This window comes from Hermetia illucens, chromosome 4 (genome assembly GCF_905115235.1).
Source record: "Hermetia illucens chromosome 4, iHerIll2.2.curated.20191125, whole genome shotgun sequence".
Lineage (NCBI taxonomy): Eukaryota > Metazoa > Arthropoda > Insecta > Diptera > Stratiomyidae > Hermetia > Hermetia illucens.
In genome coordinates, this window is record NC_051852.1 from 30,351,444 (window position 1) to 30,375,908 (window position 24,465).

Here is a 24,465-nt window from a genome sequence, read left to right on the forward strand (position 1 = left end):
TGAAATACAAAATAATAATTGCAATGTTCAAAGAACGTTCCATCATTACTGAAAATCAGTCAGATGGCTGCAAATTGTTCTACTCACACGAAAAAAGAACCTCTTGAAATCCTGCTTTATTATCGGTATATTCAAGTAGTTTCCAAAAAAACCATATGAAGTGCAGTATTTGAAGCTTTTAGATAAAATTCCTCTCATAAAATAATTTCGTAAATATTACAATATACGAATCATTTCCACTTCGGCCACTAGGTCCAATGTATGTTCCTGAATTTATTTATAGATACATTTAACACCTAAAGAACAGACATACAAATGTTCATTCGCCTATGATAAGATAATGAAAGCTCTCTTAATCTTTTTCACAAAAAATATCCGACTCAACTTTCCCAGACTATTTTGATTGAGTAATCTACGAGTATTACACCAAGAAATTATAAAATTACATATTCGCTTTACTCTTCGGGGGTACTTCGATTGAATTTATCTCTGCAAAACTAGAATCTAGTGTCAGATAGAGCCGTTCTAACGCACTGGTGAGTATGTACCTTAAACAACAAACTACTACTAGAATATTGTTATAAGTTACTACATATAGTCATCGGATGCGCATATGTGAAATAAATAGGGATCATTCGACCATAAAGTTTTCCAGTGGTTTAATCTAAAGATAGTAATCAATATATGTCATTGTAATAATAATAAAAGTAAGAGCAACTGAGTTTACTATTCTTGCAATAGAAATGTATCTTTGGCGTGAATTTTGAAAGTGGTTTTTGTTATCATGAATTTGTGCTCTAAACAATAACAATATCTCAAAATTTGGTGCATTTTATTCCCGAATTATCTAATAATTAATATCAAGTGAGAGTTGATAAATGAATTTAAACATTTAAAATGTGTGTGTCTATAGCAAAGATCGCAGATACTTCTGGGAGGAAAACAAGCAAATATGACCTTGGAATGAGGTGCTAAACTATTCCAAAATTGAGGTCCAATTGACGTTGACATGGACAAGAAAATTTACATTAATCGTTTACTTGGGTCCTCGGCAGCCTTGACGGTATAACATAACAATCAACAAAAATGTCATTCTTTTTAAATGTCTAACGTTCCTCTCCCTCTTAATGCCGCATTCGATTTTTTTTTTCTGATTTTTACACCCTTGTATTCTGGGCACGAATGTGGGTTAGCAGGAGAAACACATCTTAAGGAGAGGATGCTCTTGCGAAAGGACAAAGAAGTACATAGTTGATGTCAGGTTTCTTTTGACGTAATTAAAATATGACTGTGCAAAAGCAAAGTCCAAGAGCTTAATAAAATTATTTATGTATTTTTTATCAACAAAATATTAGAGATATGGTTGCCGTCGTGATAAGAGTTCAAGCGATGATGCCGATTAACGTACATTCAAACAGAAAATACAGAATAATTTGCGATTGATTTCAAAAGGAGGGTTGTGGGATATGCATGTGCAAGAAAACGTAGTACATGGTGTCCCAAAAACTTTTCTAAAAACGAAAAATCAATATTAAAATAATATGTTAGTTTAACAAGAGATTAATCATCTTCAATTATATTACAGCTCCTAGCAAGTTGTGACCTAAAATAGGGGTAATTTCCCCAGGCTTTCTCTCCAACCATTCCCTGATGGAAGGGATCAACATATAAGTCCAAAGACCCTTTTCTGACTGGTCCCATCGCTGATGTCATCTACTGATGGATCTCCCTCTTTCAGCCTTTTTCACGTGCGATAAAGGAGAAATGAACTTGGCGTTAAATATATATGATATTTTATCTTGTCTGCTAAAATGTCATTCGTCATTATTCACGACATGACGAACGCCGCAACATCAACTGAATGCAGATCGCAACCTTAGGGCTGTTCTTTTGTAGATCGCATCGAAATCAGATTCATTTCCTAAAACATGTAGCGCTCTTTCTAAACTGGGACTGCATACAGCAAGATGGAGCCCACCACATTGGCTATGAGGAGGCTGCAAAAATGCGAACCTCTGCATTCGGCATCATCCTTGCTAGAGCCATACTCATAGCGGATACTTTTTCGCAAGCAGGCTCTGGGTGCTGCCTAAAATTGAGTTTTGCTGGGACGGGCGGCTTGGAAGTGATGATATGATCCCCAATTCCAATGCGGGCGGAAACCTGTGGTGCACCGAAGGCAACGTACATCTTGGATCTATCAGCCACGCCATACCAGAGCATCTTTCCTCGCTAGTCGCTATCGACAATGGCAGCGAGATAGGTGGGAACACCGATCTTCGCCAGAGACTTTCGTATAGGGTTCCAATTGGCCGAATTAAAGGCATTCCACGCAATATTTGCTGATACTACCCTTTCTGTGAGTACCCAACATTTTCCATATGATGTCCAGAAAACATATAGAGTTCAGTTAATCTGGAGGTTTACTAACCTTAGGCAGTACCAACTTCTTCCCTTTTTTTGTGTCCGCCTGCCTTTCTTTTAGGCATTGAAAGTCGAAAAGATTCAAAACCTACTGCTGGCTCCTGCCATGCAGTTATGTAAAACTTCCACTCACTAAAATTTCTACTTTTCCTTCCACTCTCCACTCTTATAAATTATTACGTCACGGGGCTGGATCAGCTTTTAATTGCGACTCATTATGGTTTTCTCCTTGGACTTGTTAGCACTGATGAAGGGAGCAAGTGGTTTCCGAAATATGGGTATTTGCAAAATATCAACACAAACAAGTCTTTTATTATTTCAAATAATTAATCGCTGGAAACACCCCATAATTACACGCAGGTTCTCTCCAGTTCTTGTTTTCATTGCAATTCTGCCTACCTTAGCTGTTGATGAGTAGCTTTCAGTTCCTGTACAACCTGGCCAAGCGTCCGTTGACATGCTGGAGAACTCCACAATACTTTCGAGTATTCCCCACAACAATCCTGCGACCTTATCTGCACATACTTCTCTTCAGTGTTTTCTCCCTCGACTCCTCCACCCTCTACACCCCTTATAACTGTAGACTGCTCATCTCGTTACACCTTCCTTGGTTGAGTTCCTGATTGGTAATCTTGACCCCAATGTCGGGCCTGGCCCCGATGGGCTTCCTAACCTCTTCCTCCTTAACTGTAGAAAACACGTTTCCCTCCCCTTGAGTATAATCTACAACAAAAGTCTAGAAGAATGCTACTTTCCCCATCTCTGGAAAGACGCCCTTATCATCCCTATCCTCAAGAGCGGAGACCCTTCCCTTGCTGTGAACTACCGCCCCATTTCTCTTCTCTCTTTTTGCTCCAAAATCCTGGAAAGATACACCAACGACTAGTTAACCGCGCTCACCTTTTTGTCAAAGAGCACTATGATTTCGTGAAACATAGATGTACGGTTTCAAACCTTCTGGTCTTTATCAACTTTGTTGCTAAATGCTTTAATTCACCACAGGATGTACATATTATTTATACCAAAGCCTTTGATACCGTTGACCATAACATTCTCCTTTCTAAACTCTCATATTCGACTTTCCTCCCTCAGTCATCTCCTGGCTTTCCTCCTATCTCTCATACCGTTCCTGCAAAGTTTCTTTTCATGGTTACTCATCTCGTTCCTTCTCTCCTTTCTCTGGTGTTCCCCAAGGTTCTATACTTGGCCTGTTACTCTTCCTATTTTTTACCAATAACCTGGCCTCTATCCTCATTTTCCCGTATTTGCTTTACGCAGACGACCTTAAATTATTTGCCTCTGTTTCATCTCCGCTGAACTGTGCTATCTTACAGTCCAACCTTAATATTATAATTTAGTCCGTTCGTGTTCGGTCAACAAGCTAACACTAAATGTCAACAAATGCCACTCTCAGTAGACAACCCCTTTCACTACTGACCTCCGTCAAAAACCTGGGTGTAATATTCGACGACAAACTTTGTTTCAACTCTCACTTCGTTGACATCATCAATGGAGCTTCCAAAATGTCTGGTTTTATCCTATGTTCCTCCTCCGACTTTACCTCAATTCAGACCTCTTTAACACTCTTTTATTCCCTTGTCAGTAACAACCTTGAATATTGCTGTGTAGTCTGGTCCCCCATCCTTAACTTCTCTAGTTTTAAGCATAAAATACGCCATTTACTTCCTCCTCTCTCTGTAGACAATATGTAATAAGGAATTTGTTTTCTGTGTATTGTCCTCATTAAATAAATAAATAACTAAATAAATAAATTACGTCGGTGACCCCTTCTATTCTTGTTGGATGTACGGTAAACCTAGAACAATCACGGCCACGTTGCCACATCTTTGATACCGTGGCGGACTCGTCGTGACCAAATCGATGTAAATAAGCACGATAGCCTCCATATCCACTTAAAAATTGCGTTGCTTAATTCTCCGTGGCTTCATTCAAACCATCTTCGAATGTCCGGAATGATACGGTATGTCAAACGACCACTTTGTGACTCATCCCATCTTTTTTGCCACTCTGCGATAAATTCCTTCCATGTCAGCTGTCGTTGAAATATACTAGATTTCCTAACTGCACATGTTTGTCGTAGAGTCGCCAGCCTTCATTTGCCAAGATGTCTATGGGGAGCATCCCTGTTAGAACATATGCTGCTTCTCTTGGCATTGTCTGATGCACACTGCATACCCAGAGTTCACTTAACCGATACGTCATTCCCAGTTTTCTACAGTTTACTTTGTTATCCAAAACAGTTGTCCAAACTGGAGCTGCGGAGAGTAGTGTGGGGCTGACTACCCTAGAAAGCAGAAGACGTCGACTTTGTTTTGGCCCACCAATGTTCGGTAGTATCCTTGAGAACGTTGTAGCGATGGAATTGCAGCGCGCTCAATATGTTTTTTGAAATTGAGCCTTCTGTCAATCATTGTTCCCAAGTATTTGAGCGATGGTTGGGAGTAAATTGTTTCTTCACCAACTTTGATTTTGACAATTGTGCTCTTCCTTCTCTTGCTGATGAATGGGGAATGAGCCCACTTCTTTCCTTACATGCCTGGAGACTTTACACTTCTGGCATGCGATGCACTCTCTGGCCCAGGAATTGATATCCTTGTTCATGGAGGGCCAGAAGTATTTTCCGGTGACTAACCGGTTTGTTGTCCTGATGCCGGGATGCGCCAAGTCGTGAACTGCGTGGAACACTTCCTTGCGAAATGTGGCCGGAATGTATGGCCGAGGTCCCTTTTCCGAGTCTTCGCAGCAGAGCGAGAGGTTTGAGCCGAAGATGGGCAACTCCCGAAATTTGTATTTGGGGTTGGACTTGAGGCTCTGAAGTGCTGCGTCATCCATTTGCGCCTTGGCAATAGCCGAGAAATCGAGTGAGGCGGGGATGTTGACTTCGGAGACACGAGACAAAGCGTCAGCAACAATGTTGTCCTTCCCGGACACGTGCTGGATGTCTGACGTGAACTGGCTTATGAAGCTCAGGTGTCGAAGCTGACGAGGGGACGCTTTGTCGGGCTTCTGTTTCAAAGCGAACGTGAGAGGCTTATGGTCCGTGAACACTGTGAACGGCCTGCCTTCTAGGGAGAAACGGAAGTATTTAATGGACAGGTATGCGGCGAGCAGTTCGCGATCGTAGGTGCTGTAGTTCCGTTGAGCGGGATTCAACTGCTTCGAGAAGAAGCTCAACGGCTGCCAAACTTGGTCCACCTTTTGGTGAAGGGCAGCACCTACTGCGATGTCGGAGGCATCAACAAAAACGGCTAGGGGTGCATCTTGATGAGGAAATGCCAAAAGTGTAGCATCAGCCAGTTGCTGTCTGGATTTATTGAACGCGCAGACAGCCTCTTCAGACCACACAATCTCTCGTGTGTCTTTTGTTTTGGGGCCAGACAAGTACGCGTTCAAAACGGACTGGTGATGGGCGGCCTTGGGCAGGAAACGACGGTAGAAGTTTAGCATGCCCAAGAACCTCCTCAACTCCCTCACTGTTTTTGGACGCGGGAAGCTTGTGATTGCTTGCACCTTGTCTGGGTCGGGCTGTATTCCTTCAGAGGAAATGGAGTGGCCGAGGAATCTCACCTGTTTTTGAAGGAATTTGCACTTCTCAACGTTTAAGACTAAACCGGCCTCAAGGAGACGTTGAAAAATGCACTCGAGATGGGCTAAGTGCTCAGACTCAGTAGAAGAAGCGACCAAAACATCATCCAAATAGACGAAACAGAAATCGAGGTTTCGCAGGACTGAGTGAATGAACCTTTGAAAGGTTTGCGCCGCATTGCACAATCCGAAAGTCATTCGGGTGAACTCGAAGAGTCCAAAGGGTGTGCATATTGCCGTCTTTGGAATGTCTTCAGGAGCTACTGGGATTTGGTGGTATGCCTTGGCTAAGTCCAAGGTCGAAAAGATGCGGCAATTCGCGAGGTGATGCGCAAAGTCGTGGATGAGTGGAATTGGATATCGGTCAGGAACAGTCTGTGCGTTTAGCCTTCTGTAATCCCCACAGGGACGCCATTCGCCATTTGGCTTAGGGACCATATGTAAAGGGGAAGACCAACAGCTGTTTGAGGGCCTGCAGATACCCTGTTGAACAAGTTGTTCAAATTCTTTCCGCGCGATAGCCAGTTTCTGGGGTGGTAGAGGACGCACCTTTGAGAAAATCGGGGAACCAGTAGTATTTATGTGGTGCTGCACATTGTGCTTTACTGGTTTCGAGAGACTACATTCGGTAGTTATCTGGCTGAACTTTTGGAGGAGTGTCCGAACACGAGAGTCGGAGATGTCTTCCAAAAGAACGGAAAGGTTATTGTCAGCGTGAGATACCATTTGGCCCGACGAATTTAGTTTGGTTGTGGGGTCTATAAGGGACTTATTTTGCAAGTCCACCAGCAACCCATAGTGACACAAGAAGTCTGCGCCTAATATGGGGAAGCTGACATCCGCCAGGATGAAACGCCACGGAAACGTCCTACGCAAGCCAAGACTCACGTCCACTTGCCTGTACCCGTATGTATTGATGCGGGAGGAATTTGCTGCCGCCAGTTTGAGGGGTTGTGGAAATAGTCGATGATGCTGGGGTACGGGAAGAACCGAAACCTCCGCACCCGTGTCGACGAGGTAGTTGCGCCTGCTGAGGGGGTCGAAAATAGTTAGGCGACGTGGCGCTGCACTCTGGGTGGCCGTCGCCAAGACCCCCCGCGGACCTAGTTTTTTGTGGTAGGCGCGAATTTGCAAGGTAGCGTACATCTTGTCGCTTTGTCTCCGAAGTTACGATGATACCAGCAAATACCCTGGTCCGCAGGCTGTCTTGACGACCTGCTACCCGAACGCCCTTTTCGTGTGGCAGACCGTGAGCGAGCTCGCGGCCTGGCACTCGAACGCTGAGCGTCCAACGTCGCCCGCATCTCGGCCACGCTGGCGGTTAAGGCCGCGATCTCGCGCCGTAAGTCGCCGACCTCATCCGACGGTGGTTGAACGGCCGCTATGGTTGGGCGAACGTACACCTCCTGTACTTGATCGGCCGTTGCTGCTAGTTCCTCCAAGGAACCGGAGACGCATGCTAGGATCGCCTGGGTGCCCTCCGGGAGCCGACGCAGCCAGAGCGACTTGATCAGGTCGTCGCCGATCTTGCTCCCACCCAATTGCCTCTTTTCACGAAGCAATTGGCTGGGAGTTCGATCACCCAACGTTAAACCCGCCAGCAAGTGGTCTAATTTTGCCGACTCGCTTGCCGACAGGCGCCTGATCAACTCGCTCTTGAGCTGAGCATACGATGCCGACTTCACTACGTCGGACACCAGAAGTATGGACTCTTCGTCCAGGCCGACCACCGCGTAGTTGAAACGGGTCGCGTCCGATGTGATACCGGACATTTGGAACTGTGCTTCCAAATGCACGAACCACAGCTCGGGGTTCCGACGCCAAAAAGGAGGAACGCGTACGGCGAGGGCGGTCACTTGTGGGTCCGATGGGCCTGCCGCGTCTTTATTTTCAAACGACATTTTTCCTAACGAGAAGTACGATATTGTGATGCAGACGCGGTGAGTTTATACTGAAACGCGGTGAAATTTACACCGACACGGCAGGCCGCACCCACAAATGCACGCACGAAACGAGAAAAAGAAAACGACGACCGAAGCGGACGCTCTCCAGCGCAGACCAAAAACACCGGGAAAACAGAGAACTTGCGATTTGAAACACCTCAACGCCGTCTCTTGCAGCGGCTTTAATTTTATTGTCACTTTTTCTTTAAATAATATTTCAATTTCAAACAATTATTTTGACAAAGGCTGATGAGAATACGCAAACACTTCTTCAATTGAAAATTTATCGATTTTCCGCTCGGCTGCAAGGAAGCAAGAGTTCCGGAATGCGTTGGCTCCGCTGCTGCTGCTGCTTAAGTTGGGCGGATGACGGCCGGACAGCTCTCCGATCTGTTGATTCCCGGCTCGGGCTGGCGTGAATGCGATAAGCAGTCGCTACTGCTGATCGTTGCCGCGGCTACTCCTATCCCTGCTACGTGACTCTACCTGCCGTTTCCTTCCTGTGAGTTCCCAGTTCCGCAATTCGACAGTTGATTGACTTGACCGGCCGAGCAACGAGGAAAGGGCGACGAAAATGTCCGCCTGTGGCACTTAGACAGCTCGAGCCGTGGGCGCGCTCGGCTCTACTTGGGCGCGCTGGGTGATTCGCTCGCGATGCGATGACTGAGCGAAATGTTTTCGTACTATCCCCGACGTTGTAGCAACGCAGCGAAAGCAAGACTCGTTTTCGGGCGAGAAAAGTGCCAATCCGTTGAATGTGCTACGCGCACCGGGCTGAAGATCGAGATTTTGGGAAAACACTGCGATCCTTTCTTTGTTGTTTGTTGCGGAGCAACTGGTGGGAACGATTTATTTGGGATCGCTGATGCTGGAGTTCCCAAGGATGCTGTTCTTCGGGGTCACCACTTTAACTAATCTTCACGAGGCGGAATCGAAACTTTACTGTTCTCACGATAAGCTCGCTCTTGTGAGATGCCCGGGGAATTTTCGTAATAGAAAAGTCGAGATCGGATTGAAAGAAATCAAAAGATTGGACTTGTAAAGATTTGACTTGATTTACTTTATTTAATTCTTACAATACTTTTTTATTACTCGCGCTGAAGTGATCTGTCTCGCGGTTGGGAACAGAAGAGACCGACTTATTTCCATGCGGCCCTTACTGTCCCAACCAACGGCACTTTTTTACCGCTGGCTCTCCACTTCCCCGGTGCGTTCTGAAAACGCGTGAGTGGAGAGTTTCCACGTTCAGCGCCATCTACCCGTCCGCATCCGCAACATCCGAAATAAATTTCGAATGCTGCAGATCCTGCCGCGCCACAAGAACTACTTCTGTTTTATGTTCAGCAAGTGGTAGGCCAAAATTTGTCAACCAGAAATTGACCCCAATATCACTTCATTTGCATAGATCTCGATCCCGTCTTGATGTTTTGCAACTACTTTTATTCCCATATCATTCACGAAGCCAATTGTTATGACGTTGTCTAGCATGTATCTTCCAGAAGTACCCCCTTGACCATTTTTTAGTTACCCAGCTCATCGCTATTTTTTTTAATGGCTTCATAACGTTCCACTGCGAGGTTTGGAAGATGATAGCTTGATGATCGCTGTATGCGTACTCCTAGCTGACACGCCACTGCAAGTCTCTGATTATACTATCACTGACGAAGGCGATGTCTACCACCAATTGAAATTCTTTGGAAGAGAATGCAAAGAAGGCTTTGTTAAACCTTGATAAAAGAGCGAAGGAAGCAGGTCAAAAAGTAATCGAAGAAAAAAACAAAATCAGGACACCAGTTAAAAAAAACGTGGCACTGAACGATTATAACTTCGACTAAGTTGACAATTTTATATACTGGGACACAGCTATCACAAAAGACAACAACGAGATAGAATAGATAAAAATTTCCATAAGAAAACGAAGTCTACAATATGTAAAACTTTGAATTAGCCTATCCTATATTACGGCAGCGAGACGTGCACGATGGCCAGAGACCGAAAAATCAGTGCGCATCGAGTCCTCAGGAGAATCTTAGACCCAGTGAGGGGGGACGTTGACTGGCGAATGAGATACAGCCGTAAATTGTACAATTATTCGACTGACCGTATTAAGAATCGAAAACAACAATGAGCAGGTCGTGCAGAGCCTATGGACAACAGGAGAATTCGAAGGCAAGGTAAAAGGTAAATGCCCAACTGGAAAACCCCGGAATATATGGGAGACTCAGTGGACAACGTAAGTTACACATTGCTCGGTTTCGGAATTTGCAGGATTCGATCGGCTAATAAGATTGGAGACATAAAATTCGGGAGGCAGGGGTCGAGATCGGACTGTAGCACTATAGAAGACGGAGAATTCCACAAGGAAAACCCACGTGGAGACCAGTTTATGGCCCTCTGTAGGAGTAGGGACACAAGTTTTTACTATTATGCGATTTAGTGAACTTCTGGAAACATTTAAGACTGTTGGCTTTTTACGAACAAAAAGTTTACTTATCGAGATGCAAGCCACTTGCCGGCCGTCCTGAGATACTAGGTTTCATTACGTAGTATAACACAACTTTTTCCCCAAAAAGTTCACTCTTTCTAAATGTGTAACCTACCCATTGCCATCGCCGCTATCTCTTCAGCACATCCACGAATATCTGGCCCGCATGCCGATGGAGTCAGCCTTAAATCCAATTATGCTTGCTTCCTTCTCCAAATGCGGGGCCATCGATAACTCCCAAATTTCATCAGCGTAGTTGAAGTGGCTGAGAAAGAATGTCATAGTCAACTAATCGATCCACGTCCTCCAACCAAGAGAGCATTATCGATAATGGGAAGAAAAAGAATCAGTGACTGAATGCATGCAATTACTGGCAAAAATCCCAGTTCGCAGAATTCAAGACTACCTGGAGGTAGCAGTTTTGCAGGAATTGCAGAGGTGGCATGGAACAGATCCGTAGAGACAGTGACTTTGCTCAGCTTGAATGCAATGATAGCTAAGATGATTTCGCTTCTATTTGTAGTAGTAAGTAGTCAGTATCCCATGTAACAGAGGCTTTCAATATCATTCACTTCAACTTCGCCGGGTATTCTACAATTATCGATAGTTGGATTCTTTTGTTTTGTTGGTATATGCTACACTTCTTGTTGTATTTCACGGTGGCAGAGCTCTGGCAAGTCGCTCTCTCAGCCCCGCTTGCAGGCGTATCAGAGCACTCAACTCTTTAGGGTATGTATTCACCTCTACGTTTCCGCAATCAGCCAATCCTTGCGACGTAGTTTTGAAATGTGGCCTACCTACGCTGATGATAACGGTTTTTTTTGATGGCAGCACGGTGCTCATCAATGTTCTTGAGTATTCAACAACAGCCAGTTCACGGAAAATTAGGGCTGTCCATCTGTCCTTCTATGAAGAGATGCAGTAGTAACATGCACTCCTAAATCACCAGCTAACCTCATACCAGGTTTTATACTCACACTGCGTCAACGATGATAAGGCAATAATAATTGAGAACATCGATCATTCAAAGCTTCCACCGTTATTACGGTCACCAAAGCTTCTACTGACTTTGGTGCATGTCTTTATAGAAAGCAATTCTCTGTTGTTGCGTAGCCACGCACAGTTTTGATGCTTCTTAACCAGTACCGGAGACTCGTAGTCAAAATCCTTTCAAAAATCGACTCCCAAGTCATGAGAGTTCGCCTTACAGGCGGATGCACTAACCGGTGTCTCCCCATCTTATTTCGATTATTCCCAAAATACCCAGTTATGGACAATTCTGCCTTAAGTTGCAGACAGTGCGGATTCTGGAAGACGATCTTTGCTCACCTCCATGCACATATGCCGCTTGTTCATTCCTCTTTGTGGAGTAGAGGGCATCCATAAAATTTCATTTCCAGTTTCATCATCGTTCTTGACGCTATGGAACTGATAAGTCTATAGCACTAGGACAATACAAAGACAAACACAAACATTCATGGCGGATGAGGGTTCTAATCCGAAATGAAGAAATTGAGATGAACTCAATGATAGTATCATCGGTCGCCTCCATGCGTCCATCATCATCATCAACGGCACAACAACCGGTATCCGGTGTAGGCCTGCCTTAATAAGGAACTTCAGACATCCCAATTTTGCGCAGAAATCCACCAATTCAATATCCCTAAAAGCTGTCTGGCGTGCTGACCAACGCCATTGCTCCATCTCAGACAGGGTCTGCCTTGTCTTCTTTTTCTACCATAGATATTGCCCTTATAGACTTTCCGGGCTGGATCATCCTCATCTATACGACAAGCAGACAGCTTTTAGGGATATCGAAATGGTGGACCTCGGCGCAAAACCGAGATGTCTAGAGTTCTGGTATTCGACTGATATACAGTCACTATAGAAATCCCTCTGCCATCAGTGAGATTTTGAATGGCGATCTTCCGCTGCGACGGTGTAGGATTCTACTACTAAGCAATCCTAATATTATAATATAGGATAGGATTTCGGAAAATGAGTTTGGAGAGTTAGGTAAACTTTATTGTCCTCATTTCCTCTAAGCGCTCCATCTATTCTATGCAAACAGGCAGGCCGTTGTGTGGCTCGGCAGTACCTTGCACACTCAGAATGCTTCTGTAGTTTGGTCAATTCCCTCACAGATTTTGATAGATGTAGCATCTTTATTGTTTTGCATTGTTAATAACCCGAATAAATAGTATTGACTAAGTTCTTAAGAGTAGATTCCTTTATGAACCCACCGTCTTGATCGAACAACCTCATATGCGTCCAACATTTTCTGTCAGTGTTTCTAAATCCAGCTTGTTTCCGATATCTTCTCCAATTTATACGACGATGAAGTTCTTCAATATTTAGGCCCATAAAACTGTTCCTGTGACTGCAAGACTCATTTTCTACAAGCCTTTAGAAACAGCTTCAGGAATACGTTTTCAATTTGACAACCAGATCCAGAACTGACCACATCAACACCCTGCCGATCATTATGGGGCAATGCGCTGAGTTCAGATCTCCGCTTCATTTAATCTTCATAAATTTCAAGAAAATTTCTAATAGCGTGAACAGCAAGTGTATGTGGGGTCTATGCAGAGGGGAATTCCTAAGAAACTGATAGCTCCTATCTGAGCGATATATGACTTTGAAAAATGATACGAGGTGTATTGAGGGAGGTTTTTTATGGATTTTAAAGTCCAGAGCAGAGTTCAATAAGGTTGCATTCTATTCCCGATATTATTTCTTTTTATAATCAACAGCTTTTTTAACCGACCTTGGCCGGAAGAGGTGCATCTCCCAAGAACCTCCACTTCGCCGATGACACTTGCTTGCTTTTCCAAGCATCCTGGTCAAAAGGCGTGAGTTTAAAGAACAACGCAAGCAGAGTTGATCTGAAGTTAATAATGACTCGCACTCTTTTTCTTTATCCATCATTGAAATCAGCTTCAATTGTTGGTGGTAGTTAAAGACAACTTATTTCATTACCAGTGAATCTCACATTGGATACCAGATGCTCTGTAAAGATGATAGTTCCACCGAGGGTACACTGGCACGCCTAAGCACATAAAGCTGGCTGACTCTCAAAGACAATGAATGCTGCCTCGCGATCTGTATACCGACGAAGGTCGTAATACCCAGAAGACAGAGCACAGACATGAATTGATAAAGCTTGGAGCATTTGGGGCTCCCAGGTAAGACGGTGTCGATAGATGCCAAAACAGTCTGACACCGGATTCAAGTCTGCCATGACTTTAGACAGAGACAGAGTATAACAGTAGGAAGTATCACTGGAATTCTCACTCAAATTGGACAAAGCAAGCATTCTGACGGCCTTCGATACCGTAATCGAGAACCTATTCCAATGGGTAAAGCCGTGGGGTTTGTGCCTATTTGAAGCATTGTTAATATTTCGGTAGTAATAGAATTTCGGAATTTATAGGTCGCAAACCCACAAATTTCCATTCCTTTCAGTTGCTTTTCACGTCAAGTAGGGAACCCTTTATATGTAATCTTAAGCCTTAAGGGTAGGACTTTATAAGGAAGAGCAAATGGATGAACATGCAACATTTGGTTGGATATTGGGAACTGACAACTGATCGCTGGATCTGACCTTTCCTAATATTTCACCCTCATCACATTGCCAGATTTCCGCTTCAGTCAAAACACCCCACGTTGGGCGCCACTCAGCCTCCTAAGATAGTTTTCCACCAAAACTGAAAAAACTAAAACCAATTTTCCGCTGTTTACAGATTTAGATACTTTGGACGTTTGCTAGGAGCACTTCCACAATGTTCTTCACTTTTGTCATAGTCCTGTTATCGTTACTCATTTTCCTAGATTGGGTGAACAAAAAACGTCGAAATGATATCATTTCTGGGATGCCAGGGCCAATAGCCATCCCTATCTTCGGCACTTTCTTCATCTTCACCTTAAGGAGCGCAAAAGGTACGTTAGATATGAAAAATCTGAAAATATCATTCATAAAACAAACAGAACTTCCGCGATAGATGTTATGCGGGTTATGACTCAAAATAGTGAATTCTATAATGGTTTATCGCGGGCATGGGTCTTTGACAAACTATCGGTTATGATGACGCGGCCGAAGGATCTTGAAGTGGTTTTAAGTAGTACGAAATACATCAAGAAGAGCGTTTTATATGATTTCCTTAACTCATGGCTCGGTCAAGGATTACTAACCAGCACAGGATCGAAATGGCATTCAAGGCGAAAGGTTATTACTCCGGCGTTTCACTTCAAGATCTTGGACCAATTTGTAGAAATCTTCGATCAACAAAGTGCCATTCTAGTGAAACAGTTGAGCAAGCACTCCAATGATGAGAAAGCTTTCAACGTGTATCCTTATATCACTTTGGCTGCATTGGATGTTGTTTGTGGTAGGTTTATAGACAGAACTATTGCCAAACTTGAGAAGATGATTAACATAGTCTACATTTTTTAGAGACCGCCATGGGTGTTAAAATAAACGCTCAAAGCGATTCTAATTGCGAATATGTCCGCGCAGTATCTGAGTAAGAATTCCTTCTTTATATCCTTTGTCCTTAGTCGACTCTTTTAACGCTTTTACTTCCAGTATAACGGAAATTGTAATGCATCGTTTCGCCAACAACTTTTTGCAGAATGATTTGATTTTCAGTATATTTGCTTCAAAGGAAAGGCAAAGGCAGGATGAGGCTCTCAAAGTGCTACATGACTTTACCGATACAGTGATTCAACAAAGACGCATTTCCTTGACACAAGAGCTGGCGGAAAAGAAAGCAAATGGTAAAAATTCAGATGAAGGCTTCCAATACATTAATTTAACTTCGTCCTTTACTCCTAGAAACCAATGATGATGACATTGGAACTAAAAAGAAGATACCATTACTTGATGTACTGCTTCAATCCCATATCAATGGTAAACCGCTCTCAAACGCAGATATCCGAGAAGAAGTCGACACATTTATGTTCGAGGGCCATGATACCACTACATCGGGCATCTGTTATACCTTGTATCTAATATCACGTCATCCCGATGTTCAGGCAAAAATGTTCGAAGAGATTCGTCAAGTTATTGGGGACGATAAAGAAAAACCAGTAACCCAAAGTGATCTGCAAGAGTTAAAGTATGTGGAATGTGTTATAAAGGAGAGCCTAAGGCTGTTTCCACCAGTGCCAATAGTTGCAAGAGAATTCACAGAGGATACATCTATCCGTGAGTAGAAATTATCAAAAAGGAAGTGGAAAATATCCTATCTATAGAATAGAACGTGCTCATTTGCATCTCCATGTCCCATGGAAAGAAAATAAACTTCAATTTTAATTCTAGGTGGCTATGGTATCCCAGCTGGAACTGAATTGACGATACCAATTTTCATCATATTAAAGGATGCGGAAAGCTTCCCGGAACCTGAAAAATTCGATCCCAATCGTCACAACATTGAAAGTTCTGCCGAAAAATTAAATCCCTACGCCTACATTCCATTCAGTGCAGGACCTCGGAATTGTATTGGACAGAAATTCGCCATGCTTGAGATGAAAAGTACAATATCGAAAGTGCTAAGACACTATGAACTGTTACCGTTGGGAGAGGATCCGGATCCAGTGATAAATCTTGTTTTAAGATCAACGAATGGTATTAATATTGGCATTAAACCAAGGGTGTATTAGTTTTTATATGAATTTTATAAGCGTTTTCTATATTAATAATAGATTTACAAGTTCCATATCAAGTCGTTCGTTTCCATTTGCTATCCTTCTATATTATGAATAATATCCCGTAGGTCGAGCATAGTGCGTCCACCTATCGTTTCTTGTTTAACGAACGATAAAGCCCCCCAGGACTTCCCGAGTCGTAGAGAAAAGGAAACCCGGAGCCGAAAGTGCTCGTGAAGCTCATCAGGAGTAGACTCTCTTTAGCGATCTGTATGCTGACGTGGAGGTCATGAATGCGATTCAACGAGCTGAGGCATTCAGCCGCCGATCTCGACGAATACTGCTCCTCATAACGCTTGATATAAAAAGTGCCTTCAATTCCGTAAGATGGACAAATATGCTAGGCACATTAGAAAACTCATTCCACGTGTCAAACTATCACTTGCGGATATTGAGGGATTATCGTAAAGAGAGCCTGGCCTGGCCTAGTTGGAAATCACGTCGGGAGTAGCACATGGATCCATCATAGGGCCTGACCTATAGGACGTTTCCTACAGTAGCCTGCTGAGGCTCGATATGCACGAAGAGTCGCACCTGGTCGGTTAAGTAGAGGATGTTGCGGCACTTGTTGCCGGACGCACTGTGGAACAGGCGCAAATCACACATGGCATATTGATGCGACGGGTAAGCGGATTGATGGCTGCTCATGGTTTCAGCCTTGCACTGGAAAAAAGCGAAGTAGTCATCTTGACCAGAGAGAGAATCTCTACCCTGCGTCCCATATTAATCGGCGAATTGACTGCAGACCCAGTCCTTAACGGACGGGCAGGCTCCTTCTGTCAGCACTCCTGACCCCAGGGTCCAACCGGCGCCACATTTTGAGGCTTTAGTTTTGCCCATGGGTAAGCACCTGTCCGCGGACAGCAAACAGCCTTCGGGCAAACCGCCTTCGGACAAACCGCCTCCGGAAAAATCACAACCTAAGGGCTGTGCCAAAGTTAAAGGGAAAGAATCGTTTGAGGCACCTACATCTAAGGGGAAACCGAAGCGACAGCGGTTCTCGGGAGACCCTAACTCTTCGACACAAAAGGCAGAAAAGAGGGCTCGGACGTCAACGGCTAGGCAAGCTTTCAGTTGCAGCGAACGAAACCGATGGACAGGTCTTGTATGACGACTCTAATCCATCCGGTTACTATACTAAGCAGTGCGAACAGCTTAGGAGAAAACTCCTCCTAACTGTAAGGACTGCATCCCCGTAAAGCATCAAGCTTTGCTTTGAGTCGGTAGATATATACCGTATAATGATACAGCTAAACTTTGCCGACGAAGACACGAACGAGTGGCTCAGCCAGTACTACTCCTCCCTCAACGATGTGTGCGCGACTAACCCTGAAAAAGTCTCTGAACAGCCATCATTAAAAAAGTGCTTCCTCTGGCTTCCAGAAAAAGAGCGGAATGGTGCTGGGGTTCCGGAACAACTTGGTAAGCAGAATAACACCTTCAACACCTTCACCTGAATGCTGCTAGGCAGCAAAACAGAAGAGAGAGCCGATAGGTCGGGAACTTTTCTCACTATCGATGTTAAGAAGGTTCGAGAAAAATCGGGCTGCCGGCTCTACTACGGGCTCGGGATCGTGACGTCACAAGTGTCGGCTCCTAAAGCCATTGAAGGGGACATGCGGCCCTCGGCATCTTCATTGAAAGCGTAGATGAGGTGCCACATTTCCCAAATAAATTTGCAGCGTTGTAAAGCGGTGACTGCACTTATCAGTAGTCGAATCAATAGCTGCAAGACATTTTTGCACCTCATAAAAGAACTGTGGGTTGTTGGGGGGATAGTCAGGGACCGTTGATAATTTCTCCTATCTAGGGTCGAAAATCACAACCGATAACAGCTACGATGATGAAATCCGCGCACGGTTGTTGTCAGCCAACAGAGCCTATTTCAGCTTACAAAAACTGTTCCGCTCGAAACGTCTCACCATAGGGTCAAAGCTGTTACTGATCTTACTAGTCCTCATGTATTCCTCGGAGACTTGGGTTCTTAGCAAGAACAATTGCGAACTCTTGACCGCGTTCGAGAGAAGAATCCTCCGAAGAATTTTTGGCCCCCTACATGAAGATGGACGATTCCGTAGCCTACCTAACCACGAAATCTATGGGCGATATCATGACCGTCCGGTTGTGGACAAAATCCGGCTCAATAGGTTACGGTGGGCGGGTCACTTAATCCGTATGGATGAGGATGATCCCACCCGGAGAGTCTATAAGGGCAATATCTATGGTAGGAAAAGAAGACGAGGCAGACCCTGCCTGAGATAGAGCGATGGCGTAGGCCAGCACGCCATACAGCTTTTAGGGATATCGAATTGGTGGACCTCGGCGCTGTCTGGAGTTCCTTATTAAGGCAGACCTAGACCGGATATCGGTTGTTGCGCCGTTGATGATAATGATAATAGTCAGGGGCCTAAACTTCCAACCAGCTGTTGTATGCCAATAGAAGTGACTGACCCCGCTTCTGCATGGTAATCTCAAAAGACTTCCAGGCTAATTTGGTTGACGACCTATGTGATAGCGACACTTCATCGTCTAAACCAACCATGAAAAGTCAACAGGGAGATAAAGAGATGCTATGGTGTTATGCTCATTTCCCCTATGACGCAGAAGACGTTCCCAGTGGAACATTCATCAGAACTATCCAATATGCCAAAAGTAAAGGCAGCGAGTAATAACAAGATATGATGTCCACGCTCACCACATATGCTGCGGAAGTTCCAACATCAATGCAAGAGGATCGAGACTACTGGAGTATCTAGTAAGAAATGATTTGCAGATCCTTCATTCAGGTAATGAACCCACTTTCTTCAATGTGGTCAGGCGAGAGGTCATCGACATCGCGGACCCCCCGGACAACGCGGCTATGGTCGGGGAGTGGAGAGTATCAAACGATATTCCAGTCTCGGATCACAGACGCATTGATTTCATAGCCATAGCCAAAGGCTGGCTTGCGTGTGTATCAGTGGGGCAATGAGGACATGCCCAACGGCATCCCTGGAGATCCTTCTGGGATTAACCCCCCTCCATCTACAGAGATGCAGGCAAGGAGATCAATATTCAGGATGGCCGGTAGAATGAGTGAGGCGGGGAGCTGCCTAAATCGAAGGAAGATTGATATTCTTTCTAGGCGGTATCCCGAATTACTGATACCAAGAGATAACATGACGACGAGGTTTCACTTCGATAAGAAGTTTGAAACACGTTGGAGTAACAAGGCAAACTAGGAGATCGTGGCTGCGACATACGGCTTAAACCAGCAACTAATTACTTGGTACACTGACGGATCCCTCACAGCAGTGGGAGCGGGTGCCGGTGTCATTGGTCCAAGGAAAATGTACTTTGAGCCAATGGGCAGGTACACTAGCATATTTTAGGCGGAAATATACGCCATAGACAAATGTGTCTCCTTTAATCTGCAGAGGAACTACAGGGGCAGAACATAGCTATTCTCACCGATAGCCAAGCAGCGATCAAGGCACTTAGGTCCAATCAGGTAAACTCTAAAATGGTATGGGAATGCCTTGAGAGACTGAATCTGAATACTTTGGGTTCCAGGCCATGCTGGGTTGGAAGGCAACGAGGCAGCGGACGAACTAGCCAAGAAGGGAGCAGGGACGCCTTTGCACGGGCTAGAACCCTTCTGTGGAATCGGAAACGGTTTCATGGCTATGAATCTAAAAAAAGAAGAGAAATGATTGAGGGAACTATACTGGGCGGGCCTACCAGGGATGGAGCAGTCCAAGGTACTTATTGGGGGATACGAACCCATGTGTGCAAAGGATTGCTTAAACCTCACCAAAAAGAACCTCCGAATCATAGTGGGAATTGCTGAACTGTCACCTAGGGAAGCTAGGGATATCTACGGACACTGCCTGCGGGTTTTGTGAGAAGGAGGACGAAACCTCCATACACGTCCTGGGACAGTGTCCGGCACTTGTTCAAAGTAGCTCGAGACATCTGGGAGAACGGTTACAGGCCTGCTTGAGATGCTATGATCAATAGGCACACTATAACCAGTAAAAGGGGCACAATAGTTCTTCAAGGACGCGGTGCGACTTTTCCTTAACAGAATAATAATAATAATAAATGTGACCGCTTGAATGCAACTCTGCATGAAATCCACACTTGGTGCCACCGCAATGAACTCACGGTGAACGCTAGGAAGGCTGGCCGAGACTGAACTTTGCTAACAGCAGCTGCTAACGCAGATTCAGAGGCTTGGTTACCTAAATATTACTGGAGCAATAAGTACTCAGTTGAAATTGATGTCTATGTTTTTTTTTACAGTTGATATGTAAGTTAAGAAAAGAACTAGGTGTTTTTCCTTATCCTGTAATTATTTTTATTTTTTATTTTTTCCCTCGCATACAATTGTTTCGGAGACCACATGCCTCCTTCCTCAGTACTAGTACCTAAGATCAGGTACTAGGACTGAGGACAAACACCTTGTTCTTTTCTTAACTTAATAAGTACTCGCCGACTGCGGCACTTGAAACTATCCTAAATCTACCCCCCATTCACTTGGAGCTGAACCAGAAAGCAGCCAATGATGCATATAAACTCGATACCATTGAAGCGGTCATGCGTTTATCTGGAAATCCCTTGGCAAATATCTGGTAGCTCTGATGCCGACCGACGATATAGTTTCCAGATTCAGGGGGAATCCGATTATAGAACTGGCCCGACTCTTCGGAAAAATGACGGCTATATTCAAAGCGGAGGTATATGCCATTTCATTGACAGTAGAAGAATGTCTGCGACAAAAATGGAGGGATCGTACCATTCGAATCTGTCCCGATAGTCGGACCGCATTATCAGCACTAAACAGCAACGACATATTAAGCCAGGTCATGCGGAGTTGTCATCAGGTGCTGCTGAAACTTGGCCAACTGAACAAAGCATTCCTAATGTGGGTGCCGAGGCGCTTTAACATCGCTGGTAATGAGAAGACTGACAGACTGGCTCAACGAAGGTCTGGATCCACAATAGTGGGACGAGAATCAGCTTTTAGAATCCGGCCATCCATTGTCAAGTCTACTATGAAATTGCAAGGATTCACGCAGCCAAGTGGAGAAATTTTAACTCTTGCCGGCAGGTGAAAATCATTGTGACAGAGCCTGTGGTCGCTAGAGCTGCATTTTTGTTGTCCCTTGAGAAGTGGGACATAAAAACCCTAGTAGGGCTTTTAACGGGGCACTACTCCTTAAACTATCATATGGAAAAAATTGGGGTGGTAGTTTCGGCTATGTGCAGTCAATGTGAGGAGGAAGAGGAGACACTTTTCATGGAGCTGCCCGGCCTCCTCAGATCTCAGACAAAGACGCCTTGACAAGGTTTCCTTCAATGAAGAATCTGCACACTCTCTACCTCTCGAGAATGTTCTCAGATTCACTAAAGCCTGCGAACGCCGTAGGCGGGAGACCATTGAATGGGTGACTTACGGAGATAGTATAATGGACCTAACAATGGCCTAACAATGAAGCTACCCGGCCTCCTCAGATCTCAGACAAAGACGCCTTGGCAAGGTTTCCTTCAATGAAGAATCTACACTGCACTGAATGGGTGACTTACGGAGATAGTATAATAGACCTAACAATAGCCTGAGTACTCAGAGCTGCAGCTCCCCCCAGTAAACTAAACTAACTGACTGCAGACTCAAAACCAACAGTTAAATACCTTGGTTTTATGCCCGACTCGAAGATGAGCTTCTTCGAGCAAATCGAACCAGCAGAGTCGGTTAATGGGGAATATTGGGGTGCCTAGATCTACTAACAGACGTCTCTTTATGGGAGCAGCGCAGTCGGTCCTTCTCTACGCCATGGAGGTCTGGGCTGCTGCCCTTGACAAGGAGGTGCATCGTAAGCGCCTTGCGCAAGTGCAGAAACGAGGAGCTTCACGAGTGGCGTCTGCTTATTGCACTGCCTCAGAACCGCCCGTGATGGTGATCGCGGGATTGATCCCCGTTGCTTTCCTTGCCAAGGAGCATAAAGCTATCTACCGCCGGCACTTAAGAGAGATGGTTGCCTGTGAAGAACGTCAACGCACCTTTACCGAGTGGCAACTCTCTTGGCAAAATGAGCCAAGAGGCAAATGGATTACGCGACTCACAGACAGTTTAGACCCATGACTAAACCGAAGACACGTGGGACGGCTTTCGTCAGCAGCCTTATGCAGGCACATGGGAGTTCTCTCCAGAAAACATTGTCAGAGAGATGCTGAAGAGCGCTGGCAGCTGGAGTCGTATTATGCATTTTGTTGGAGCTCTTCTTATTGGGAAGAAGATTGAACTCGATCGTCCGAGGGACCGGATGGCAAGGAATTTCCTGAACTAACAACTCCCTTCCTCCCCTCCCGTTGGTGAAAAGGATTCCCTGACTTGAAGACTCTCAAAGCCGTTAGAGTGGGAGGTCTAGATCGAAGTAATGTGTTAAACGGTTCCTGGTTAGTTCTCGGGTCACAGGGAGGTGTTTAGTTGGTTTCTGTTGCAGGAGTCCAACACTCTGTGCGTAAACACGTTCACCTACCCTACTCCACCCCAAAAAAAGAACTATATGATTGCATAAGTGAGACCATTTCCCAAAATCCCTAATCATAATTGATTAAGGTAATATACAACGAATGTCTATTAGTGAAACCCAGTCAATCCGGTTGCATTTCCTTCGATTCAGTACCTTCAAGTACATTCCAAAAAGACAATGTACATCAATTACACCATTTGAAGCTTTAAGGTAAAATTCCTCTCAAAATAATCTCATAAACATCGCAATATAAGAATCTTTTTTACTTCGACCGCAGGGTCCAATGAGTGTTCCTAAATTTATATATAGATACATGGGGGTATGCCCATTCGCCTGTGATAAGATAATGAAAGCTTTCCTAATTTTTTCATAAAAAAAATATCGGAACTTTTGCGGACAACTTTAATTGAGTAATGTACGAGCATTACAGAAAGAATTTATAAATTTCACAATCGTATTCATCTCTGGGAGTAGTTCAATTGATTTTATCGGTGCAGAACTAAAATTTAGTTTCGGATAAAGCCATTCTAAGGCACTGGTGAGTATATATTTTGAACACCAAACTATAATGCATACGCTCTAGAATATTCGTCTAAATTACTATATTTAACGGATATGCAAATTCGAAATAAATAGGTATAGTTTGATCATAAAGATTCTAGTGGTTTAACCTAAAGATAGTTAACAACATGTTGAAATAATAACATATGTAATGAACTTTATTGCGATTTATGCTATAAAAAGTTTACTTTTCTTACAGTAGAAAAGTATATTTGGTGTGAAACTAAAAAGTGTTCTGCCAAGAACTCGTGCTATAAACCACTATAACATATTTTTTAAAATTTGGTGCTCTTTATCCTTGAATTTATCTAATATAAAATTAGAATTGATAAATGCATTTAAGCACTTAAAATGTGATAGTACTTGGAATGAGGTCCAACTGATATGGCCGTTGATAAGAAAGTTTATATCCATTCTTTACTATTTTATATTCTGAGTCCTCGCGTTTGACGACTTTGTTGGGAACATGAGTTCCGACGGCGCAGCATAATTACAAAGAAAGATGCTACTATTTTTAAATGTGTAAAAGAGAAAAAAACTTTATTTATATTAGGTTTTCTTCTGATAGAAATATATTTGCTGACGTAAACTATATGACTCCGAAAAGACAAAGTCTCAAATGCTAAATATAATGACCGTTGTAGTTTTTATTAATAAAATAGTAGAGATATGACTCTGTTGTGATAAGAGTTCAAGTGAGGATGCTGAAATTAGCCCGCATACTAGCAGCAAACTAATGCGACCTACGAGTATAGCAACCGGAACAAGATAGACATTAACTGGGGGTTGATTTCTGTATGAATCAAATCAAATTTTAAAAACTTGAATATTTATCATAATTTGTGTATTACGGAGAAAACCTCTATTGTGCGGGAAAAATGTATATTTTCCGAGTTGTCACAATCTCGACAGATACCGGATTTTACCTAAAACTAGCACCAAGTGCCAAGCAGGACCAAAGGAGCGCTGGTGGTGGCCGGTGGTAAGTCAGTGGGAGAATTTGTCGGGAACTCCCTGCAACATCGAGCACGTAGGCAGAATGGAGTACTTCTGCATGGTTTGAATCAGACTGTATGGGAGTCACAGGACATCAAGAGAAGCCGTGAGGGATTTAGGTACAATACCTGTAGCTAACAATATTATGGGAACTACAACCACCCGCTCGAGACGCCAGATGGCTCATAGTTCACTTTCTTCTCCACGTCCTGTCACCTAATAGTACGTC

General features: G+C 44.1%; 1 protein-coding gene across 1 annotated transcript in view; it reads left to right on the forward strand.

The window, feature by feature from the left end:
• The first annotated feature begins 378 nt into the window (after positions 1-378).
• LOC119653420 overlaps positions 379-24,465 on the forward strand; it is a 31,094-nt gene continuing 7,007 nt past the window's right edge. Inside the window, exons 1-8 of the mRNA XM_038057997.1 lie at positions 379-536; positions 14,202-14,397; positions 14,460-14,846; positions 14,912-14,981; positions 15,044-15,234; positions 15,293-15,664; positions 15,779-16,118; positions 22,791-22,858. Of these exons, the coding sequence (XP_037913925.1) occupies positions 14,241-14,397; positions 14,460-14,846; positions 14,912-14,981; positions 15,044-15,234; positions 15,293-15,664; positions 15,779-16,118; positions 22,791-22,858 (1,585 nt within the window). The 5' untranslated portion in view covers positions 379-536; positions 14,202-14,240. The remainder of the gene's footprint in view (positions 537-14,201; positions 14,398-14,459; positions 14,847-14,911; positions 14,982-15,043; positions 15,235-15,292; positions 15,665-15,778; positions 16,119-22,790; positions 22,859-24,465) is intronic.